This window comes from Prionailurus viverrinus, chromosome B3 (assembly GCF_022837055.1).
Source record: "Prionailurus viverrinus isolate Anna chromosome B3, UM_Priviv_1.0, whole genome shotgun sequence".
NCBI lineage: Eukaryota > Metazoa > Chordata > Mammalia > Carnivora > Felidae > Prionailurus > Prionailurus viverrinus.
In genome coordinates this window covers 106,172,434-106,197,654 of record NC_062566.1, presented here as the reverse complement: position 1 = coordinate 106,197,654, position 25,221 = coordinate 106,172,434, and the positions used below count along the sequence as shown (strand labels likewise).

Below are 25,221 nucleotides of genomic sequence, written 5' to 3'. Positions count from 1 at the left end.
TTGCACGTGAAAAACATTTCGGTTGGGGTCTGTCTTTGGAGAGAGAATTTGAAGACAAAAGACACTTAAAAGCTCTGGGTGGTGTCAGCTTCATTACTCTGTGAGGGGAGATAAAAATCACCAGTCTTATTTCTGATAAGGTTGCACTAGAGAATATAGCTTTGATTTGTGGCCACCGACACGCCTCCTAAGGCCACATCGTAGGACCAGATGCCCACTGGGGCCTGCAGACCAGCATCTAGAAATCAGGCACATGTCCCGACCTACTTGCATTTGCCTACGTACAAGCAGGGACAGGCAGAGACGATTTCATCCGGGGGACACACAAGCATTGAAGTAGAGTTGAAGTTTCTAAATACTTCGTCCAGGATCTCTTCTCAAATTAAACCTAACTTCACATGAAATTTTAAGCTAAAGAAAAAAAACACTGAAGTCTCATATATGAAAATACAATCTTCCTAAAAGGTTGAAATAAGAATTTCAACCGAAGTTTGCCTTCCTAAGTTTATGAAACTGCTAGGCTGCTTTAGAGGAGACTAAGCTTAGTTTCTGGATGTGTGATGTCACCACGGTGCCTAGGAAATAAGAGTAACTTCTAGGCCATTTCTCACCTTGATCCAATGACATCAAAAAGATGCTGCCAGCGGTCATTGATTTTGTTGAGCTTGTCATCGATCTCAGCTGCTCTTGTCTTGTTGCTGGCCTTGATCAACTGGTCACCCATTTGCTTTAACTGTAACTTGTTTTCACTAAACAAGTTTATTTCTTCCATGCAGTCCTGGCAAAGGCACCAAAACACAAAAGCCTCAGTTACTACTGAAAATTCGTTTCTTCGCCAGTCACAAACATACAGCCACCTCTTGAAATTAAAAAAGAATTCAAAAACTTCTCTTACCTGTTAATGCAACTCTTCAGTGAGTAGCTAAAAAGTCAAACAACACCCACTTGGCTCATGTGTAATACGTTAAGGCAGTAGTTAACTTTTTAAACAAAATTTTTTTTAATGTTTATTTACTTTTGAGATAGAGAGAGACAGAGTGTGAGTGGGGGAGGGGCAGAGAGAGAGGGAAACACAGAATCTGAAGCAGGCTCCAGGCTCTGAGCTGTCAGCACAGAGCCCGACGCAGGGCTCAAACTCGGGAATGGTGAGATCATGACCTGAGCCGAAATCGGACGCTTAACCAAGTCACCCAGGCGCCCCAGTAGTTATTATCTTTTTACTTTTTTATTTTTATTAAAAAAATTTTTTTTAAATGTTTATTTATTTTTGAGATGGAGAGAGACAGAGCATGAAGGGGGGAGGGTCAAAGACAGAGGGAGACACAGAATCTGAAGCAGGCTCCAGGTTCTGAGCTGTCGGCACAGAGCTCGACGTGGGGCTCAAACTCAACAGACCGTGAGATCATGACCTGAGCCGAAGTCAGGTGCTCAACCGACTGAGCCACCCAGGCGCCCCACTTTCTTTCTAAACAAATTTTTTAAAAAGTTATTTTTGAGAGAGAGAGAGAGAGAGAGAGAAAGAGTGTGAGTGGGGGAGGGGCAGAGAGAGGGAGACGCAAGATCTGAAGCAGGCTCTGCCGAATTGGGATGCTTAACCGACCGACCCACTCAGGAGCCCCAGTAAGAGCTTTCTTGCAATAACCGAGTGGCATTTTGGGTGACCGCAGCAAGAAGCTTTTCCCTGTGGAGCCTGGTGGCCATTTCAAAAATTATGAGCCCCAGTTGCTGTTGGCGTCTCCCCTTTGGCGAGGAGAGCTCCCTCATAGCGACAACCAGAGAAGCCACAACCCCTGGCGTATGAACTGATGCTTAAGCTGACAAGAGCCCTGCTCTGGCCAGACTTCCTGAGAGTAGGCACAACAAGCCTCATGCCCTCCTATGATGGTCCCACATCTCCCCCATCACTTACCAATTTTTCTCTGCGAAGGAATAAAGACAGTGAGAAAGGCGTTCAAATTTCTGCAATGTTATTAGAAACATATCTAACAGGTTAGGCCACTGCGAGCCTGGGAATGAGGGCAGAGAATTCCGAGGCAGTCCTAACGGCAACTATCTGGATATTCCTACTTACCTTCTGTAACTTTTCAATCATTTCTTCAATACTAAGATCCGCTGTCTGTAGAACTTTGTTTTCCATCTGCACCAGCCATGCACACAACTCTTTATTTTTTTCATTGAACACAATCCATGAATTGAGTCTGTCTTCAATCTCCTGTTTGCGTATAGCCACCTGGAAATGAAAATGAATTTGGCAGCTGAGTGTTGGCAGGAAGGAAACTATTTCCTTTCCCTTCCCCCCATTAAAAAGACTATGAATTTCATTCATTTTAATCAGTAACCCTGTAGACTTAAATAACTTTACCCACTACCTGGGGTTCAACATCAACAGTTATACCTTTTTTTTCTTAAAAAAAATTTTTTTTAAATGTTTACCTATTTTTGACAGAGGTGGGGGGTGTGAGTGGGTGAGGGGAAGAGAGAGAGGGAGACACAGAGTTCGAAGCAGGCCCCAGGCTCTGAGCTGTTAGCAGAGAGCCTGACGCGGGGCTCGAACTCACGGACTGCAAGATCATGACCTGAGCTTGAAGTCGGACGCTCAACCGACTGAGCCACCCAGGTGCCCCAGCAGTTACACCTTTTGATAAATGCCATAAAAGCAACACAATAAAGATTATGTCTGAAGTGTAACTGACCGAAAGAATTCAGTTTTATTCAATGAATATCTACTATTACCAGGTCATATTAAAAATTAGATAGGAAAAATAAGCTAAAAACAGTAAACATCACCCAAATTTCTTCTGATCCTTGTTCTTTCAATATACCTTTATTGATGGCTTGCTACATGCTAATTTACAATTTTATGACCCAAATCTTTTACTTTTTTTTTTTTTAAAGTAGGTTCCACACCCAGCATGTAACATGGGGCTTGAACTCACGACCCTAATCAAGACCTGAGCTGAAATCAAGAGTTAGACACTTAACCAACTAAGCCACCCAGATGCTCCCAAATCTTTTATCTTTTTAAAAATGACCAAGTCCTTATTTCTATTTAAGGCCAATGTCCTGCCTATTCAACTTAAAAACTATAAATCTAGATCAAAACATTAATTTAACGTTTATAATGCAAATGGACTAAAAATTAAAATTATTTCACCATTTTAGTGGTAGATTTCCAAACTAAAGCAAAGTAAAATTAAAAAACAAATGCACATTTCTCATTTAATCCACCTTCCCATTATGCCCTCTGGCTTTGGATGCAAAGTATGGAAATGCAATCATATACTGGTCTGTAGTGAGCAGGCTGACCCCACTTACCCAATGCTCTATTATGCATTAGCAACCCCTAAGCTGACTTCCACAAAGGCTCTTCCTCCTTAAAGGGTTCAAATTTACAAGTTAAGTATAAAGAATGCAAATCAGACTTTCTAAATGTACAAAAGTATTCTCAGCTCTTAAAAATCTTGAGAATCTTATAGGGTTAAAAGAAGTAGCTAAGAGTTCTTTTGATAAAGTTTTTTTTTTTTTTAATGTTTATCTATTTTTGAGAGAGAGACAGAGAGACAGAGCATGAGTGGGGGAGGGGCAGAGAAGGGGACACAGAATCCAAAGCGGGCTCTAGGCTCTGAGCTGTCAGCACAGAGCCCCACGTGGGGCTCAAACTCACGGACAGCGGGTCGCTCAAACCACTGAGCCACCCAGGCGCCCCAGATAAAGTTTTAACACCCCACCTTACAGATGGGGAAACTAAGGTAGAACTCCCAAAGATTTTCCTGCTATGTACAATGAAAACAAGTAATCTTCTCAGAGTGAGGCAAAAATACTTAATGCTTATACATTCACCCAGCCAAACTTGTTAAGAAGGCTCAAAGAACTATCCCTAAAAAACAAGTTTTGTGTTTCCATTCCTGAGGGCATCTATTTATCTTAGCTTTTTAAAATCCTGGCATTTTGCACAGCGCCATTCTGATTGGTTTCCTAATGGTAACAATTAAAAGAACATTTGGGCCCCAGTCTCCCGCTTCTACCTTAAGTTTTAGGAGGCTTTTCACATACTCTAAATATTTTCTTTTATATAAAATATGAACAAAAATTCTAAGAGATCATTTAAAATTATGGTTCATTGTGAATGTTAAATACTAAAGTCAAGAAGAAAAAATTATTTTACTTTATTCAAAGGCACTCAAAAGTGAATTTCATCTTTTAAATACACTTTTTCATTCACAAAAATGAGATTAAGGAATTTATTTTTCTTAGGATTATATGTTCTCAAAACAAAGACCTTTTCGAACCCTTTAGTTCCATCCTGTCACAAACATGTACTATTATCATACTCTAACCACGATCCAATGTTTATTAAGGAGAAGTGATCCATGGAGGTACTACGTGTAGCTGTTGATGGTTTCTTTTAGAGAGTTTTAAAAAACCAGCTACTTGAAAGGAACATCGGATTGCATGTGAATACAGAGTTCTCAGATGAAATACCCCTGTGTCAGGCACTAAGTAAGACTGTTGCTGCTCATTGGGCCCAGAGAGATACTGCAGAGACATCGCTCTTAAGGCCGGACAAGACCTCTTTGCTGAAGTCCTGATTCTAATATACCAGTGGGTACTGGTCATCTGTGTAAGACAGAGAGCAGAAAGCTCACAGCTGCCGGTAACTGCAATTCCCCCCCCTCCCCCACCCCATTTAAGGTGAGTTTTTAAAAAGCTTATTAAAAGTGTGCAAACCTCCAGCATTGAGCATTGGAGAAACAAAGGGTCAAATCTGTTAACCATGTTGCTGCCTTCTAAAGGAACAGCAGCCAGCCTGGGCTCCAATTGAAAAGGGCCTCCGGTTCAATGAAATTAAGCCCCTTTCTACTTTGTCTGGCCTTTGGAGACATTTCAATAAACTCCAGAACAGCCGTGCCCTGCAGTTAACTGACTTACTCTCAAGCAGAGGTCTTCCCATTGTCTGTGCAAATGCTCTGTTTGCTCCTCCAAAACCATCACGTCCTCCGCAAGAATGTGCTGGGTTAAGTCGGTCTTCAGAGTGTGAAGTTCTTTCAAGTTCTGGGTCCAGTTGGCCAAAGACTTCTCTAGTTCCTGCATTTAAACACAACAAGGGGGGAAAAAAAACAACCCTTCAACTCAGGCTGCTGTTGTTTCCAAACCTGTAGGCTAATCCTTTGATTGGTCTGGGGGAGGGGAGGCCAGGGAAGGGGGCGGGACCTTCGGAATGAGAAACAGCCCAGGGCAGCGGCTGCTGTTGTGGTTGGCCGGTTCTTCACCACCCTTTTCTCAAAGGAAAACTCCTTTCTACCTTATTTTCCTTTGCTCAGATAGTTCGGATTTTTATAGAATTAGTTCTATTTTAAAGTCATGTAGGTCTTTACCTTTATTGAGAAGAAATTATTTTTGGAGGCTGGCAACAATCTCTCTCTCTCTTGCACACACACGGGCGCGCGCGCGTGCGCGCGCGCACACACACACACACACACACACTTTTAATTCTGAAACAATGTTACAGAAATGTCCTATCAAGTGTGATTTCCCATCTTTAAAAAAAAAAAAACACCTAAGAAATGTATTGTTGCTACCCTGGCAATCATAACATCATAACAACGGCTTCTGTTCAACGGAATTATTTTGGTTAAGCTTCCCCCCAAAAATGAATATAATGGAAGAAAAAATAAATTCTTCCCTAATATTCGGCAGAAACTGGTTAGCAGAAAATCTCTGGGCATGAAAACAATTATTTTTTAAAATGTGTCAAATTTAAACTCTCTGAATTCTAGGACTTACGAAAAGTGCTTTCACAACAGAGGGGGTAAAAGGAACACAAGAATCCTCCAGATTTTTCTTTGGCACGTTTAAAGGGTCTTCATTTGTACCCGTCTACTGCAGTAGAAAGAAGAGATTATTTCACTTACATCAAAAATAATGTGAGGGGTGGCAACAATAGAAATGTGTTAATCCTGATTCATTTTCAGAGTTCTAAAAGCTACATTGGCATGATTGCATAACTTGCTGACAGAAATTTATATTTACTCAAATGGCCCACAGAACTCTTTTTAAAGGTTGCATGGAGGGGCGCCTGGGTGGCTCAGTTGGTTAAGTGTCCAACTTCAGCTCAGGTCATGATCTCACGGTTTGTGGGTTCCAGTCCAGCACTGGGTTCTGATGCTGACAGCTCAGAGCCTGCAGCCTGCTAGGGATTCTGTGCCTCCCTCTCTCTCAAAAATAAAGAAACGTTAAAAAATTTTTTTAGGGGCGCCTGGGTGGCTTGGTCGGTTAAGCGTCCGACTTCGGCTCAGGTTATGAGCTCACGGTCCATGAGTTCGAGCCCCGCGTCGGGTTCTGTGCTGACAGCTCAGAGCCTGGAGCCTGTTTCAGATTCTGTGTCTCCCTCTCTCTCTGCTCCTCCCCTGTTCATGCTCTGTCTCTGTCTGTCTCGAAAATAAATAAACGTTAAAAAAAAATTAAAAAAAATTTTTTTAAAGCATTAAAAAGAAAAGAAAAAAAGAAGAAAAATCTTTAAACTCTTGTTACCTACTTTTACCCTCATGATTCTAGTAAAGTGGATGAGAGCAGATTCTGTGTGGAACACTTTTGCTAGCTATAGGCTATAAAGGGAATGACTCATAAGTGGATGCGTACCACTCACTGACTTAAAACTAAAGACCCCAAGACTGCGAGCTACACAGAGTGTTTCTCAGTCTGGTGCTAGGAAGCTCAGCCTGTCCATGGCCCTGCTCAGAGGTGTGGGCTCAGATGCTTGCATGGTCAGGGAGGCATGTTTAGGCTTTCCACAGCCAGGTTTAAATTGATTTGATTTGGATACTTGGTTTCCTTCTACAGTTGAAAGGATAACGAACAGGTGTAGAACTTTTGAATATGGACATTTTTATAATTCTTAACAAATACTGCCAAATTGCATTCTAAGAAGAATGGCTGTATCTTTCTTCACATACTTTGTGTTGTTATATATATATATGTATATGTTGCATATATATATATGTTGTGTGTGTATATATACATATAGATATATATATATATGTATGTATACACACACATATACATACATATATATGCACATATACATATGTACCTTTGGATAAATATGTATCAGTGGACAAGTTTAAAATTTGGACAAGTTTAATATGCCTAATGTTGGACAAGTTTAATACATATACTGGACAAATTTAATATGCATAATGATTAGTTATTATTTAAGTTTTTATTTCTTTACTTAGTTGAAATGCTACCCACTCTTTCACCCTGATGCTTCCACAAATATATTTAGTTAATTCCCATTTATACTTTCAGATCTCAGACATAAGGGTGATTCCTCAGAGGAGCCTTCTCTGAGTCATCAGACAAGGAAGGGACCCCTGTTTTATTTACACTCTTGTAGCCCCCTGTCCTTTTCCTGTCTAACATTCACCATACTTATTCGCGCGCGCACACACACACACACACACACACACACACACACACACACACAGAGACGAGTGAGGCTCTTTGGTCTCTCAAGCATGTGTCTCTCAAGTAGTCTAAACCGTCAGTTCCATTACCGGCCAGCAATGACCACACAGTTCACCAATCCATTGCTGAGCACCTACCGTGATGCCTTGTGTACTTAAGTCCTCAGATACACAAATGTATGATTGAGATACAGAAATGTACGACTGACAGGAAAGCAATTTGGCAGGGTCTCAAGAACTTTAAAATGTTCATAAAGTAAGAAAAGCAAAGAATCATCAAAGAATATGTAGAGCGAGGTCGACTGTGGAGGTTTATTATGGTTGATCACTATTTGTACAAATATTTCAAAAATCATGCTTCTGTCTTTAAATGAAAATACTCCAGACTTGCTACCAAATCATAACTGCAAAAGGGAACATGCCACTCAGGTAAGTGTTTTTCTTAATTTAACCAGAGAAACTGTCTATATTGCCTGTAAGATTCCCATTGTTCATAGAACATGAGATGTAAAATTTCGTTCTTTGATTACATGAAATGAATGGGACTCTAACACAGCACAGCAGCATTAAAGCCTTTGCCTGTGGACTCACTTACCAGGGGGATTGCCAAGTCCCATTTTTCTACCTTACCATTTGGGTAAACACAGGACCAAAAAACGTGTATGTATATAAATATTGGCCGGTATATGCATACAATATCTTTGGAAGAATACACAACAACTTGGTAACACTGATTACCTCTGTTGAGAAAAACCAACAGGAGAAAAAATTTTCAGGGCACCTGGGTGGCTCAGTCAGGTGAACGTCTGACTTCCGTTCAGGCCATGGTCTCCTGGTTTGTGAGTTCGAGTCCATGGGCTGGCTGCTGTCAGCTCAGAGCCCACTTCAGATCCTCTGACTCCCTCTCTCTCTGTCCCTCCCCTGCTCACGCTCTCTCAAAATTAAATAAAACATTAAAACATTTTTCATGTATGCCTTTTGCACCTTCTGAATTTTGAGCCATGTTGACAATCTTACTCAAAAATTATTTTAAAAATAAAAACTGTCCCCCAAACTCAATCATTTGAACACAGATGTCCATAAAAGTGAAACGCTAGTATGTCACGAAGTGCTATTCCATGTGTCAGCTGAGATGTAATGACAATGTGATCTTCTGAGGAGGACAGTAAAGCCCAGACTGGTCAAGTGGTTAGTGTATCTCTCTCCAGTGATTTAGGGATGATAAGCAGTCTCCTAGACAGGCTTCAGGTTACTTGAGTTCGTTTTGGAATATGGTCATGGGATCGATGAACTCAATGCTTTTGGCCTCTCTTCCTGATTTTTACACTGAGAGGCAGAACATGGCGGCTGTGGAAACTGAAAGGATCCCACTGGAAACTGAAGAGTGTGACACTTGGGACACATTATGCCTTCTTATGAGTTTACAGTTCACATTCTGCCCTGGTTTCTAGACTTTATGGAAGGAAACGCTATGGATCAACTGAGAGAGTGACTCCAAATTCCTCTGTCCCCGAGATCTAGATCTACACCTAAAGATGTGGAGATAATAAAAAGGTTGAAAATTAGGGACAGATAGGAATTTTCTTAACCTAATAAAGCCATCGCCAGCAAATACCATACTTAATGGTGAAATGTCAGAATCATTCTCCTTAAAACCAGGAATGACGTGAAGCAGCCAGTTACCGATTCTTCTACTAAAAAATGTTCTGGAGGTACTGACCAGTGTAGAAAGTACAGGAAAAAAAAATAAGTATGGAAATAAAAGGAAGAAATTTAAAAAAAAAGTCATTTTTTACAGATGGTGACTGTCCCAAAAGATTATATAGACAAATTATTGGAATTGACAAAAGAGTTTAACAAGATGGTTGAATATAATATGAATCAAAAATGATCATTTCTAGGCACAAGTGGTAAATAGAAAGTATAATTAGAAAAAGTATTTCAATAGTCTAAAAAATAACATGGAAAAAAATAAATGTAACAAAAGATGTTCAATACTAAAGAAAATTATAAATTATTGAATACAACCAAAAGGAGAAACATGCCATATTCAAGAATAGGAGTACTCAATGTCAAAAAGATGTTTATTTTCCCCAAATTTATCTATAGATCTGATACTATTCCATTTCTGCAAAGACCTAAAATATCCACAAATAATTGTCAGAGCTGTATCAACTAGGCAGAATATAGTTTGGAAGGTTTTATAAAAATGTGATACTTGAGGGGCGCCTGGGTAGCTCAGTCGATTGAGCGTCCAACTTTGGCCCAGGTCATGATCTCACAGTTCGTGAGTTCGAGCCCCGCGTCAGGCTCTGTGCTGACAGCTGAGCCTGGAGCCTGCTTCGGATTCTGTGTCTCCTTCTCTCTCTGCCCCTCCCCCACTTGTGCTCTGTCTCTATCAAAAACAAATAAAATACTTAAAAAAATGTTGTTGTTTGTTTTTAATGTGAGATTTGAGCAAAAACTCCAACCCATTTATTGGCTGCTAAAAAAGGAATTCTTTAATAATACTTTACTCTCATTTCAAAGACAAGGTCATTTGTTAAGGGAACAGGTTTCAGTGTAATCTCAGAGGCCACATCTTGTACTACAGAGGAGAGAAACAAATAGAAAGAGGACCTGGAGGAACTCCCCCCCCCCCCATTCCTAAGAAGAATTTCTGTAAAAGCCTTTCTCAGATTTATGCATGGATCTCAAAGAGCATGAATTCTAATTGCTTTAGAGACCAGGATGTTATTTTAGATAGAAGATAGGGGAAACGATTTCTGACTGAACATGGAAACACGGTTTCAACACAGGATAGAAAGGCAAACACTTCAACGTCTCTGAAAACCGCTAAGTGATTATCTGGAACGCGACTTTGCAGCTTTCAATACCTTAATCAGCTCTTTTTCTTTATGGAGGTCCTCATGAAGTTCTGGAAGAGGATCTCTACTTTGTGCCTTTAAAACTTGCAGCCTGCTTTTCAACTCCTTGATTTTCTTTTCACACTGGTCCCAGGTCTATTTGAACACAGTATTAAAATTGGTGAGTGCTTTGCTTTTAAGAATGAATCGCAGAAACCAAACAACCCATTTAACCCATTCCATTAAATGTCTTTTTGTAAATCCCACAGAAACCCAGTTCCTTTTCTCAAGAAGACGAGTCTAAAAGCAGATAGAACACCAGTATGGTTCCATACCCCTGTTGCAGCTTTATGTGTGGCTGATTTCAACGACTGAGTTGGTTGGCTTTTGCTTCAAAAGATTTCTTCTTCCTTCCCCATATCCTTGATCTAATCTTATTTTTATTTTAGTTTCCGGCAAGTGCACATTTAAAAGGCTACTGTAAGGATTAATTTTTAACACAGTCTTGGGCACACACATCATAAAGCAAAAGCACTCAACCACTTTTCTTGTCTTCTTTCTAATGTCCCTCTGCGCTCGCTCTCTCTCTTTCTGGAAATAGCGTGGCTTTAGTGACCCTTTCATAGTGAAGCTTCGCTCCACATTTCTCACCGCTGCTTTGACTGCCGCCTTCTGCTTAAAGCACTTTACAGTTTATAAAGCATTCTCAACTTCGTTATCTCACTGTAATTATCATAATTTTAGGAGACTGACAGGGTTTCGCATTTTAAAATGAGGCTCAGAGAAAAGCGAGTGGTCAAGGATATGCCCTCAGAAGTGCACCATTCAACGGTCGGCCTAAGCCTGCAGTCGGCTTGCCCGCACCCCGTCACCTCTGCAATGCCTTCCTCTCGCGCACAGCATCTCTTTTCCTTTACCCTTATATCACTGAGAAAATAGTTGCCTGCATTTACAAGTTCAGAATGTTTACAATAGATTCACCGGAATAAGTTTCTACTCCCGAGGTTGCTAAAAGTAGACAAACGTAAAGTCAAACATTCCTCAGTACAACTGATACCTCAACACACTTGAGTTGCCCCTATTCTACGGTAACATAGAATTCACATGAGGGGAGGCTGCTTGTCTGCAACATCAACTCTCTGGAACATAACCAAGAAGGAAGTGAAGACAGAAATGAAACTGAGTCCTTATTTCTCCCCGCAAACCATTAACTAATACATTTACCACCGGGTTTTACAAACAGGGGAAGTGTTCAACAAATATTTGCTAGTTAATGAATTTCACGTAGCCCATATACCAAATAAAACTCGGATATTTTATTCACAGGAGAGATGTTCAGGCCCTAACTCAGCACATATGTATTCTTTATTCAAAAACACTAACTCTGGGGGACCCTGGGGGGCTCATTCGATGAAGCGTCCCACTTCAGTCAGGTCACAATCTTATGGCTTGTGAGTTCGAGCCCCACATCGGGCTCTGTGCTGACGGCTCAGAGCCTGGAGCCTGCTTTGGAGTCTGTGTCTCCCTCTCTCTCCCTGCCCCTCTCCTGCTTGCACTTTGGCTGTCTCTCTTTCAGAAATAAACAAACATTCAAACAAAAAACAAACCATCTCTGATAAGCTTGGTTATCTGGTTTTGGTACACACACAATAGATTAGGAAGTGGGCTATAAGGAGCAGGTATGCTCAGAGAAATAAAAATTAAACATAGACCACTTCAAATGATGTTTAGAGAAGAAAATATAAGAAAAATAATAAAAACCACAAAAACATTCGGGCAGCATAGTTGTGTTGGGCCATGGGATCAAAGCAGCTCAGAGTCCTTAAGAATACCTTGATATGTTTTAGTGTAACAAAATAATAATTATTTCCTAATAATGACTCAGAATAAAACATTTTGGTTCTTAAAAATATAATCATAAATTATCTGTGAAACTCTTATACACACTTCTATGGAAAAGCACATTCTTGGACGACAGAACAAAGAGGAAGTATTACCGTGTTTATTTTCACATACCACATGCAAGGTGAGACCACATGTGGAACATTAGCTTTCTGTACAGAACTTCCATGGAACGTGAACAAGTTTCTTGTTTTGTAAAAGTGAATATAAAATAGAACCTCAAGTGTGCATACATTTAACACTGAACTTTCTCAATGTTCGATTATTATTTTGCAACAAGTACCTAGTATGATTAGGACTCAAGGTCCCTCGGAAAACTTACAATATTGTGATTTCCTAAAATCGTTCCCATTTTTGCACAGCAAACAAAAATTCTATGTACTGCACCTGAATATCAGGAAAAGTAAACGGTGAGTTTACCTCTATATTGCTCTGTAACTGGGTAATCATCTCTCCTACTTGGAGCTTTGTGTCCTTCCAGTTGTCCTGGAGTTGACTGATTTTCTTGTCAATCAACTCTTTTGTTTCCAGGCTAGCTGTGTTGAGTAACTTTTCCCCAGCTTCTAAGGTGAGTGCATAGGTGATGTGCCGTCTCTGAAAATGAATGTCTTTACTCTAGAAAACCAAAAAACACAAAGTGATTTCCTTAAGCCTCTGCTATTATCCAACTGCGACCGTATGTGTTTGGGAACATTTCCTTCGGAGCTTTTCCTGATGTTAAATTACACATAAATTAGATCTGATTAGAAAGTGTGCACACGCACACACACACATTCACATCTCAGGTTACGTTTTACACTACTATATACTACACCAAGTAATGTGATCTTAAAATAATTTCCAATGGTTAAGAGATAACATTCTTCGTGTAATGATCAGAGACACAAAGACATAAAAATATATACTTCAAAGACTAAGAGCCTACAAGATAAACAGACCTGAGAGTATTAAGCAAATGATCGGAGTATTAGACCTGAAATTAAGAGCAAATACTCACTACGACCATGGTAGAAGAGTCAGCTTACTCTTAACCCCTGAGAGTCAAATGTGCATATTATACACAGATATAAAAAAGGAGAGAACAAATAAAAAAGGCAAAATATAAAAAATATACACTTAAACTTATTATGGGCACTTAAACATATGCATCAGCGTATGCCCCAGAGGGACAGCTGTATGACGTTCCATTTGAGTATCGTGCAGGCTCTTTGTTCTGTTGTTTCCTTTTAAAGAGAGTGAAAGTGGGGGAGAGGGGAAGAAGGAGAGGGAAGGAGAGACAGAGAGGGGGAAAGACAAAGAGAGGGGGAGGGAGAAAGGGGGAGAATCTTAAGCAGGCTCCATGCTCAGCACGGAGCCCCACACAGGGCTCGATCCCACAACCCAGGGATCATGACCTGAGCTGAAATCAAGAGTTGGATGCTCAACCAACTGAGCCACCCAGGTGCCTCCAGGCTCTTCTTTAAAGGGACTGAAAATACCCATTTTCACTATAAAAATGAAGTAAACACTTTTAAATTGACTCATACTCCCAAAAGCATTTGGTTTCAGGAAAAAAAAAAACAACCAACTTAGTTTTCTTTCTTTTTTTTTTTCTGTTCCAAATATGATTTCCTTCACCTTCAAATTTCTCAAGGGAGGCATAATGTAGGCATTTTCTAGAATGGGAACTGATGTTTAAAAAAAATCAAGAGTATTGATTTACAAAGGTATTTCTGGGAATACTTGATACAACCCAATACAAAGTAGGAAAGTGGACTGTCCTCTCAGGATCAGACACAAATAAGAGGAACCGTAACTCAGGGAGCATCCTGACACTCCACACTCGTCTTTCCAACGCATAGTATTGCTCGACATGGCCAAAGAGATAGACATCTATAGGCATTTTAGGCTTCTCAAAAGACCTGCTCCTCCTCCAATTTTCCCTGACTTGGGCAACAGCACACTATCCACCAAGATGCTCAAGCCAAAACCCTAGAGTCATCTTGACTTAGATTTTTATTTACCTGCCATATCCAAACCATTAGGAAGTCTTGTAAACTCTATTACAAACACGTCCTTTTTCAATCTTCACCATGATCATCCTTTTCTTATCCATCATAACAGCTATCCAAGACTACAGAAGTGGCCTTCTAACTGGTTATAGGAGACTGTATTTTTCACAAAACGCCCACAATATTCCTAGTCCTACACGCTCTTCCAGAACCTTGCCATCACTCCCCATCAAGCATTGGGGTCTCTGCCCCCTTCTGTTAATCCTGTATGAGCATGTGTGATGGCCTTCATTAACAGAGGATGGTAGAAGTGACTTATGTGACTTCTGAGGCTAGGTCTAGAAGGCAGTACAGCGTCTCCCTGGATCTCTTTCTTGGGACGTGCACCTTTGAGTCCACTGAGGTGCCATGTAAAAAGTCTGGCTATAAGAAGCCTTCATGTGGAGAGACCACAGAGCATCATGCTGTCTGAGTCTTTCCCACTTAAGTGCTAGACATGAAAGTGAGGGAGCCCCCACCACCGTCTGACTGAAACTTCCTGAGAGACCCTAAGCAAGAACCACCCAATTGTCGACCCCGAGTACTTTGAGAGCTAATAATCAATGACGGTTGTTATGCAGCAAGAGATAAGTAATACGCTGGGATTCCTGACTCTCCTTCGGCACCCCTATTATCTATCTTCCCTCAGAGCAGCTGGAGGGTCTTTAAAAAATCCAAACGGTATCAGGGCGTCTGGGTGGCTCAGTAGGTTAAGCATCCAACTCTTGATCTCAGCTCAGGTCTTGATCTCAGGGTCTCGAGTTCAATCCCCGCATCAGGCTCCGTGCCGGGCGTGGAGACCGCATTGAAAACAACAACAACAACACAGAAACAACACAAATGGTACCATGCTGCCCCTGTTCCAACTGAGGCTTCCGATTACAGGAAGACTATAATCCGGCTACTACATCTCACCTACAAAGCGCTCCTCCCTACTTGCCTCTCAAATTCACTCCCTACCACTGCTGCCTTACTGGTTATACTCCGCTCACACTGGCCTTCTTCCTGTTCCTCTGCCCTGTCAAGTTTGTTCCCATCTTGCGGACTTTGGGGTAAGACATTCCTTCTGTCTGAAAGGTTCTTCCCCAGATTTTTGCATGGCTGGCTCCTTCTCGTCATTCAGGTTTCAGTTTACATGTCATATTCCCAGAGGTCACTCAGTGGAAAGCGGCCACCAGCCCCTTCGTTACTGGTCCTGTTTTAGTTGTCGACATATGCCTTATTGCAATCTGATTATCTTCTTATTTATTGATTTATCTGACTTCCCACCACCATCAATCAGATGAATTAGCATTTCCTTGTTTATTAATTTGTCTGCTTGCCTGCCTGAGAGCAAGGCTCTTCTCTTTGCCCATAGCACATGCCCAGCATTTAAAACAGTGCCGGGCACAGAGCAGATATATCCAGTTGGTGCCTGATAACTGGACAAATGAATGAAGAGAGTACAGGATTTCAAAAGGGTGGTGTTTCATTTAGCCGTGCCTCTACAGTGCAGAGTGGTTCTACAGCTAAACGGAACATGTTTTGGGGACTGCCCACTAACTACTCGAAACCTATGCTCGTTCAGCAACTCTCTGACTGAAAAGTTGGTTGCCCAAGAGCACACTTACCTTGATGAGCATTGAGTGATATGTGGGATTGCCGAGTCACTATACTGTGCACTGAAACTAATACAACACTGCATGTGAACTGGAATTAATACAAACTAATATGACACTGCATGGAACACCGGAATTAATATGAAACAGGAAAAAAAAACCGAGAAAAAAAAAAGAGGAAAAAAAGAAAAAAAAAGAAAAAAAAGAGGAAAAAAAAGAAAAAAGAGAAAAAAGAAAAAAAGAGGAAAAAAAGAGAAAAGAAAAAGAGGAAAAAAGAAAAAAAGAGAAAAAAAGAGAAAAAAAAAGAGGAAAATAAAAAGAGAAAAAAAAAGAGAGAAAAAAGAGAGGAAAAAAAAAAGAAAACTTGGTTGCCTAAATGAATTTGCCCTTCAAGAGTACGCAAGAGTTCCACTGTAAATTATGGCACTGGTGGTCAAGTTATTCATCAGTCGGTGCCTTAAAGCTTGGGTGGAAGGAATCTGTCACTGAGACTTGCCCCACTCTACCCACCCATCCCCAACTCCAGCCCTACTCCCGCAGCCCGAGAGAGCCTCGCTATTTCTGGATGAACGGGTAAGATTGGGTTTCGGACGCCACAAGGCCGGGGACAAGGCTGAACAGGGTCACAGTGACCCTGGATAGCTGATCCTCCCAGTACAGAGAGCACACCTGAATCGCAATATATTAAAAAAAAAACCCCACAAAACTTGAGGTGAATGAACACCTTCCCAACGACGATCGCACCGTAGTCCTCGCGCTGCTACCGTGCCGGCATTACCTTCAGCTCACGGATCAGCCTCCTGGTTTGGGGGAGGCTGTGGCAATCCTGGCTCTTGGCGGCAGACAGCAGGGGGCCGGTGTTGGCGAGGAAGCGGAGCAAGTCCTCCGCGGCCGTGGTGAAGTGCCGCCATCGCCCCACCAGCCCATCGATGTGGCTCTTCCTCTGCCGGAGGCTCTGGGCCGCACTCTGCCATCGCTCCTTCAGTTTCGTGAACTTTGAAACAAATTCCGGTCTTGGGAGAAACAAATGGTTAGAGGATCTTGTCACCGACACATAGAAAAAAGAACTCCCAACGCACCGTAGAAGCTCAGATGTGCTGTTTATATGCATAATTTACAGGGGTGGGGGGTGGGGGTGGGGGGAGAAAACCTTTTTAAAATGTGCGTACTCTTCAACTTAAAGGTGTTGGGAAATTTAGGGTTGGGGCAGGGGCAGCGTGGGGCTGGCAAAAGGCATTTAGCGGGAGATAGTTGCATGTGACCCGGTATTTTGCCAGCATGGAAAAACTGCATCCTTTAAACAAATGTAAGCTATTTTAACTTGCATTATTCTAAATGCTGTGTGGAAAACTGAATATTGGACCGATGATGGGAAAGGATGAATAGGTACCGTGTAACGTTCTCGATTACTTACTTGCACGCCGTACTTTACAAAATTTCAGCAACAGAGAAGATGCTATCTGCGACTACTCAACGAGTTCTTTTCCGGATAAATAATAACCCACCACGTGGTAAGTAAGGCCTTTTATATATTATCGGAAAAGTCATGCTTTGGTGCACAGATCAAAATCTAGTTTGTCATCCTGGAATGGGGCTGAAGTTACAACCTCAGAGCTAGAAGGAAATGGACTTTATACTTCTTAGCTATGCTCAAAGAAAATTCAGGTATATGGGTGTTAATGGGGAGGAAAAACAATACCTATCAGGACACTTAGAGAAGCATTTAAGAGGCTAGCCCGTCTCAGGACTCTGCCATGTGTACCAGCTCTGTGAGCAGGCTCATGTCACCAGGCTGGTGTAAGGGGCTCTTCTCAGACTGACTGGCACTGCCCAGTGATGCCAACACCGTGTACATAGCAGAGAGAGAAATCCCTTCTTTCACAACTATGTGCTATAGCTACCTGCTGGGAACAGCAGCACTTTAAGAATTATTGGGGCGCCTGGGTGGCACAGTCGGTTAAGCGTCCGACTTCAGCCAGGTCACGATCTCGCGGTCCGTGAGTTCGAGCCCCGCGTCAGGCTCTGGGCTGACGGCTCGGAGCCTGGAGCCTGTTTCCGATTCTGTGTCTCCCTCTCTCTCTGCCCCTCCCCCGTTCATGCTCTGTCTCTCTCTGTCCCAAAAATAAATAAACGTTGAAAATAAAAATTAAAAAAAAAAGAATTATTGTTATTATTTTTTATTTTTTGAGAGAGAGACAGAGAGAGAGAGAGAGAGCAAGGGGGATGGGCAGAGGGAGGAGGAGAGCGAGAATCTTAAGCAGGCTCCACACCCAGGTAGAGCCTGACACGGGGCTCAATCTCATGACCGTGAGATCATGACCTGAGCCAAAATCAAGAATTGGATGCTTAACCCATTGAGCACCCAGGTGCCCCCAAAATTATTTTTCAAATAGCAAAATGTCATGAGGCTGCAGACAGAGAGGAAAACACTACAGAAGAATCCTTTGCAGCAAAAACTTAGTTAACTCCACTTGGTGAGTGGGTATTCGCAAAGCACTAATCTAATGTTTGCTAATGCCACCCTTCTATCATACATAGAAGTGCGACTGACATTTCTACGGCCACGTAGCAAGTCCCCATCCCAATAAAGAGTCAGAAGACTGGCCTCATGACGGTCTATCAACTGACATGGCTGCAGGTTACCAAAGTGGTCAAGATTCACGTGGTGGGAGGCCAGACCTCACATACACACACACACACACACACACACACCCCCATCATAAACCCCAGACAGCTTACCTCTTCTCTATTTCTGTGGTGTCCAAGAGTTGTAAGGACTGGGTGACATAAGAATCAGCCACTGTCTGGTTTATAGAAACTTCAGCTTCTAACATCTGCATATGAGTTAAAATAGAAGATATCAATAGATTCTTTTTACGAACCTGGAGCTTCTATTTCCTATTAAAATCTAAGCTCACAGAGGACATGGGAGACGATGAATTTTCAAATTATTTGAGCCTCATTGCAAAAAAGGCTCAACCATCATGTCACCATCACCTATGAATAGAATCTCAGAAGCAAACAGGCGTAATAACAAGTACAACTAAAGCCCATTTATTGGGCATTTACTATTTGTGAGGCACTGTGTAAAACACGCATTGTCTCACTTATTCCTCAACCTTCAGACTTAAGTACTATTATCACACTCATTTAAAGATAAGGAAGGAAACTAAGACGGAAAGAGGGCTGGTAATTTAATCGAGGCCACTCATTCACGGTTTTTTGTTTTGGTTGTTCAATGAACTTCATTTTCATTGGAGGACCTTAATGTAACGATAAAGACTTAAATCATTTACACTAAAAATTACAGCGACTTAATCATGCACACTTTCAAAATGCAGTATTTGCCTATACCATCAAGAGTATTTCTGAATGCGCATCAGTGTAAGCACAGGGAATAACCTCTGTCAAATTATTAAGTCTGCAATTATAATTATGCAATTCAATATTTTAGAGAATTATTCAGTGAATATGCAAAGATGAGCTGAAGTATTTTAGCCTGCTCTTGGTATGTTTGCATCCTATGGAAGCAAAGTTGTGCTGGAAGTTTCCCCTGTTGCAGAAACTCTAGTTCTCTCATTAAAAAAATAGAGCACTAAAACAAAATGTTGAAATTTATGAAATGTGTGAGAGTTTTACAAATAATCAATTGGCAAATGAATCTGCTTAAAGTCCTATATTCGATTGCTAGGGACTGATGGATTTAAATAGATTGCAATGAGTATCTTTCCCTGACTCCTGCCCCAGGGTGAATGTACCAAGCAGCGGAGAGCACAGGTTTACCTCGTATGTTTTCTGCTGTTCCAGGAGAGCTGGGAGGCTGTCAGCCATAGTCACCTTGAGCATCTCTTCTGTCTTCTCCAGAAGCTGGACCCATTTTTCACAGCAATAAAGAAACTTTTCATTCAATCCTGTTGCCTGAAGCTCACTACAAAGGTTTATACACAGACAAAACAGAACCATAAAACAATGACATTACTGAGCTCAAGTCAATAATTTTTAGCTTAACTGAAACAGAACGAAAGAGGTGGGATGTTCTGACCTGCAGCGTTCCAGGGCCGTTGCCGTGGCCCGAATCCACTGTCGGTTCACATTTTGTAACGTCTTTATGGCTATGTCACTAAGGGGGAGTTTGAGGCTTACTTCATTCAAATGTTCCACATCAGGTGACTGGGCTGTCAGTGCCAGCACATGGTTCTGTTAAAAAAATTAAATTTCAGGTTTCTGGAGGCCAATAAGACATCTAGAAGATGAAAAGGACCCAGAGATCCTGCAGACCATCCTTATCTCAAAAATGAGGGAAAACTGGGAACCTCAATAGGTAGATGACTTACCCATGATCAAACAGCCAGTTAGTATTAGACTTGGACCTAAACCCTGGGCTCCCAATCCTGTGGCTTTTCTAGAATAAGTGCACACACGGTCAGCACCGCAATGGCCCGGGAAATAGAAAATGATCTCAGATTTTGCCTTTGAGGGAGATGGAAATGAGATAGGAGTTTTGTCTTTTTTTTTTTTTTTTTTTTTTACAGGACCCATTTTGGACTTCAAAAGTCCTATGTATTCTGCCAACTTGACCTTCAACAGATCACAAAGCCAATGAAAATTTAGTCCTTAAAATGACCCTAGTAAAGCATGGTCCTTAAACATCCATATTTTGAAAGAACACGAAATCACGTGAAAGAAAACGCATCAAAATTTTATTTTTAAAATATTCCAGGGACAGCATCTAGGTCAATGGTATTTTAAGCAAACATCCTCGACAATATCCATGCTATCACTACGGAACTCTGCCGTCGCAATCTAGGTCAGGGTCAGCAAACTTTTTCTGTAAAGGGCCAGCTCATGAATAATTTAGCTTTCATGGGCCATATGATCTCTGTCATAATTATTCACCTCTGCCGCTGCAGCATGAAAATTCCCACAGACAGTTAATAAATCAAAGGGCATGACTGTGTGCCAATAACAGTTTACACAAACTGGTGGAAGATGGGATTTGGATAGTGTGCCATAGTTGGCTGCCTCTTTTTTTTTAATTTTTTTTTTTCAACTTTTTTTTATTTTTATTTTTGGGACAGAGAGAGACAGAGCATGAACGGGGGAGGGGCAGAAAGAGAGGGAGACACAGAATCGGAAACAGGCTCCAGGCTCTGAGCCACCAGCCCAGAGCCCGATGCGGGGCTCCAACTCACGGAATAGTTGGCTGACCCTTGATCTAGGTTATGGATATCAGTCCTTAGGAGTTTGTACGACCCAGAATTCTTTAATTCTTCCACTCGTTTTTGTTACTTATACTAAACTTACTAAGGTAATAAAGAAAAAAATATATAGGATTAATGTAATAGGGTATTTTATTTTTGACCTTTAGCAAACCAGAAAAGTTCAATTAATCACAACAGCCAATGCCTAGATTATTCTAGTTCACTGAAGCTAATTAGTAAAGACGTCAAAAGCTTTTAAATCTACTAAATTTACTGTGGCATATTACTAAAATAGATCTCTATGTTGTCATACTTTTCTAGACCTTACGGAAAATAAGGCAAGAATGAATGGCATATATATGACCATGCTCAAGGGGCACCTGGGTGGCTCAGTCAGTTAAACGTCCACCTCTTGATTTTGGCTCAGGTCGTGATTTCATAGTTTATAGATTCGAGCTCTGCATCAGGCTCTGCATTGGGAGTGTGGAGCCGGCTTGAGATTCTCTCTCTCTCCCTCTCTCTTGGCTCCTGCCCTCTTGCACGCTCTGTCTCTCTCAGAATACGTAAACTTTTTTTTTTTTTTTTAAATGACCATCCTCAAGAGTGAAGACATCAACAGATTCTGTAACTTAATAGTTATTAGCTTATTTTTTTATCTTATGGTGAGTCTAAGCCCTAAGGAAACACAAACATTGGCAATACCAGGAATAACTCAGGGTTTTCTTCTTTTTCTTGATGGTAGAGTTTATCCAAATGCTCTTCTTCATGCGTAATGAGACCTTTTAAAGATTCCAGCCGTTCCCCAAAATCCTTGAACTGCGACAGGACAAACTAGAACAAGAGAGATTTTCATTAGAAATAATTTTCATGTGCATACACAACAAAATGAAACATAGTCTTGGGAGCTGATAAAAGCTCAAGGTGTTTTCAATGCCCAGCAGCTCATTATTATCTTGACTATTCAGAGGCGAATATTCAGAAGACTCCTGGTTTTTTACTTTGTGCCTCTGGCAAAGCACTGAGCCTTCAGGGATGAATGGATTACCCTCTGGAGGGGGCATATAGAGGAGGGTTAGTGAGCACTCTGCTCCCTCAGTGTTGCTATTGATATTGAAAAGGTACATTGGAGCTCCATGGCCTTTTATGCAGGTTTTTGACAGCTCAGGCACTAAAGGCTTTTCAAAAAATGAATAAAGAATACAACAAATGGCTCTGGTTTAAGCAGCTACTTCTAGGACTCAAGTACCCCACTTGGAGATCCAAATAACTGTGAGATCTGAACAGAATAAGGAATATAATATCCTACTTCTTAAGCCAACATGTTCAATGAAGAAGAGGTGCTTGCTTAAGATCTGCCCATTGCTCAAGTAATTGAACAGTCACATCAGGGAATCTTTATGTTCAGGGCATCTTGATTGTGTAGTTTCCCCGAGGAGCAGCCCGGAAAGTACTAATAACTAGTACTTCATCAGATATAAGGAATTGAGGGTAGCTTGCAAATGTCCAAGACTACAAGTTGAATGGAAAAAGGACATGAACCTCAAATTCATTAGCTTTCACAAGCAGCATCTTTTCCAAGTAAGAAACCCTCTGGAGGGAGTGCAGTTGTGTAGAGAGGGGCATGTGGGTACTGGACTCTGTGAGCTGTGGAAGTCGATCCAGGAGAGCAGAATTCTGGAGAAAGGCTTCTTTCGTCTTCTGTACGTCATCCTGCAGTTCCTGGAGAAGCAACAGTGATCAGAAAACACTCCTCCTCGTGTCACAACATAAATTCCTATCCCTGGGACTCCATCAACATCTAGGAGAATTTCTGCCCTAAAATTGTGGACGTGGCTTTTTGTCATTATTTATTTCAAAGAGCTGAAAAAGCTAAGCTTTCGTTATATGATGCACATCACTGGCGCTCCTCTGAAATATGTCATTTCCGACCTAAAACTGACAACTAATCAACAGAGTTGGGGCTTCCAATGTGCAGAAACTGAAGACCACCTGGGTAGAGTCCTATGTTTTATGTTTCTAATCATCAAACACTATAACGATCCATTTAGGGCCATTTTAAGAATCAATGCAACTCTGTCCTCTGTCTGAGACTTTATGACATAAACGGATTCATTTGCAGAGACCATAGAATCTCATTAATCAAGCTGATGTTAGGGCCACTCTATAAATGTGGTGTATGCAAAATTTGTTGAAACAACAAATTAGGTAGAAGTTGATCAGAAATACAGATCACATTTGTTGCACTAAGTGGATTCATATTTTTTTATTTGACCTTTGGATTCAGAAGCTACAGAATGTATCTGGTCACCCAGTTTAAAACTAGAGAGTATTCACTTTCTGGGCACTCATTATAATAGGACAAGATTACAGAGGAAATTATACAACTCTTAAATATAGTCTAAAAATGATCATACCCATAGAAAAGCCACATTAACATGGCATGAATCCATGATTATTTCTAAAGCAAGGGATTCAACATCTATTATTCTTAGATGATCACACTCAGTTGAGACACTTTTGCCTTTATTTGAGAGACCTTGTATGAGGCTTTTGCTTTAGAGTTTTACCTGCTAAAATGAAAGGGGAAACTTGGAACAAGAACCCTTGACCCAGCTACCTGTGGCCTAGACTTTGCTTCTGAGTCACCACTTGGCCCTCCCAACCCTGCACATCACAGCATGTTCACGTCCTACACGGCCTGCTGATGCACCTGTCCTGACCCACTTCTTTGTCCCTGTGGTCTGTCTAGTCCCTGGGTCATGGCCCTCTCTGTTGGGCTGTCTTGGCCTTCGTTTTCCCAATGGGCTTTGCAACCACCTTTACATCCTGCAGGGCCCGGGTCAGGATCTCTGCCAGGTTGTTTCCAGACATGTTGATGTTTTCGAGCTGCTGGTACTTTGCTTCCTGCTGCTCCAGCCTTGCTGCAGCTTCGGTGTGAGCACTGTCATGGGCCTTCCAGAGCTGCAACAGGCTCTGGGCCTTCTGCAACTGCTCTGCAATGTCTTGGTTTACCTGGGTCCACCTGTCAGAACAACATGAACAAAAGGGCCCTCATACCATCCTTCCCTTCGCAGCAAAAGCACACTGCACACATTCTACCTTTAAGTCAAGAGCAGATGGGTTGTTAAGGCACAAATGCCTTTTTTAACTAATGTATCACCATTATATAAACAAAAACAGCAGTCCAAATTAAGATATTTAGTTGACTTTATAATTATCAACAAAAACTACCAAATTTGTGATTGGCATGATCTATTGTATTACGAATGTCTGTTAGGCAAAGGTAGAGAAATTGATGAAAATCACTTCTCCACATGGGAGGGGTTTATATGGGGGGGGGGTCTTTAAATGGGCCTTATTTAAATTGAGTTTATGCCAAGTTTATTTTCTAATGATAAAAGCAACATGTTCCTTACATAACAGTGGAAATAAAGGAAATTGTTTTTATTCCATATACAGACTGAATAACCTCTCTTTCCCATGTGACTTAAAAATTTCCCATTATTAATAAAAAAATGAGTCTAATTTTATTTGTTAAGTCAGTCTAATTTTAAATGGCTGTACACAACAGGCTTTAAGTGGTCTGTTTTTTAATTACCAAATTCAAGTTTAGTACGGGTATTGAAATAATTTTTAATTTGTGCTTTCAAATCTAATGCTCAGATACAACTTTGTTCCAAAGATCTTTTCCCACATGTCAAGATATTGGTCTTAAACTAGATTTCTGAGAGAATTAATTTGGTCAAAGAACAAGAACGTGTAAACATTTTTAAGGTTATAGCTACACATATGGTCAAACTAGCTTTCTGGAAGCATTATAATATTTACATTTTACCTGAAACACATAAGAATGCTTGTTTCATGATAGCCTTGACTCTGCTAAATAGATGGAAAAGGTGAAAAATGGCACAGTGGCTTTATTTTTATGCATTTCAAAATCTTACCAGAACAATGTTTTTCCTAAACAATATTTTCCCCAGTTATAATAGAACGTGCACTCATCATGAAAGAAAACAAAATCCCACCAACCACATATGTTTAAATCTATCTATCCCTATATCTGTACCTACATTATACCTCACCTTCCTACCTACCTCCTTGCCTACCTATCTAGAAAGAGAAGGTTATGAAAAAACAAAAAACAAAAACACCCCCTGACATCTCATTGATCTATAGAT

General features: G+C 41.0%; 1 protein-coding gene across 13 annotated transcripts in view; it reads right to left on the bottom strand.

Moving 5' to 3' along the window:
* SYNE2 (spectrin repeat containing nuclear envelope protein 2) overlaps positions 1–25,221 on the bottom strand; it is a 342,533-nt gene that overhangs the window by 37,990 nt on the left and 279,322 nt on the right. For 12 of the 13 annotated variants that reach the window (XM_047864572.1, XM_047864571.1, XM_047864576.1 and 9 more), the window contains 12 exons: positions 23,861–24,065; positions 22,583–22,762; positions 21,746–21,874; positions 19,885–20,039; positions 19,626–19,770; positions 18,582–18,676; positions 16,621–16,855; positions 12,635–12,829; positions 10,343–10,468; positions 4,930–5,085; positions 2,072–2,230; positions 612–778 (listed from right to left, as the gene is read on the bottom strand). In XM_047864572.1, the coding sequence (XP_047720528.1) occupies positions 612–778; positions 2,072–2,230; positions 4,930–5,085; positions 10,343–10,468; positions 12,635–12,829; positions 16,621–16,855; positions 18,582–18,676; positions 19,626–19,770; positions 19,885–20,039; positions 21,746–21,874; positions 22,583–22,762; positions 23,861–24,065 (1,947 nt within the window). Of the gene's footprint in view, positions 1–611; positions 779–2,071; positions 2,231–4,929; positions 5,086–10,342; positions 10,469–12,247; positions 12,259–12,634; positions 12,830–16,620; positions 16,856–18,581; positions 18,677–19,625; positions 19,771–19,884; positions 20,040–21,745; positions 21,875–22,582; positions 22,763–23,860; positions 24,066–25,221 lie in introns of all 13 variants that reach the window. The other variant, XM_047864583.1, reaches the window with a different exon arrangement.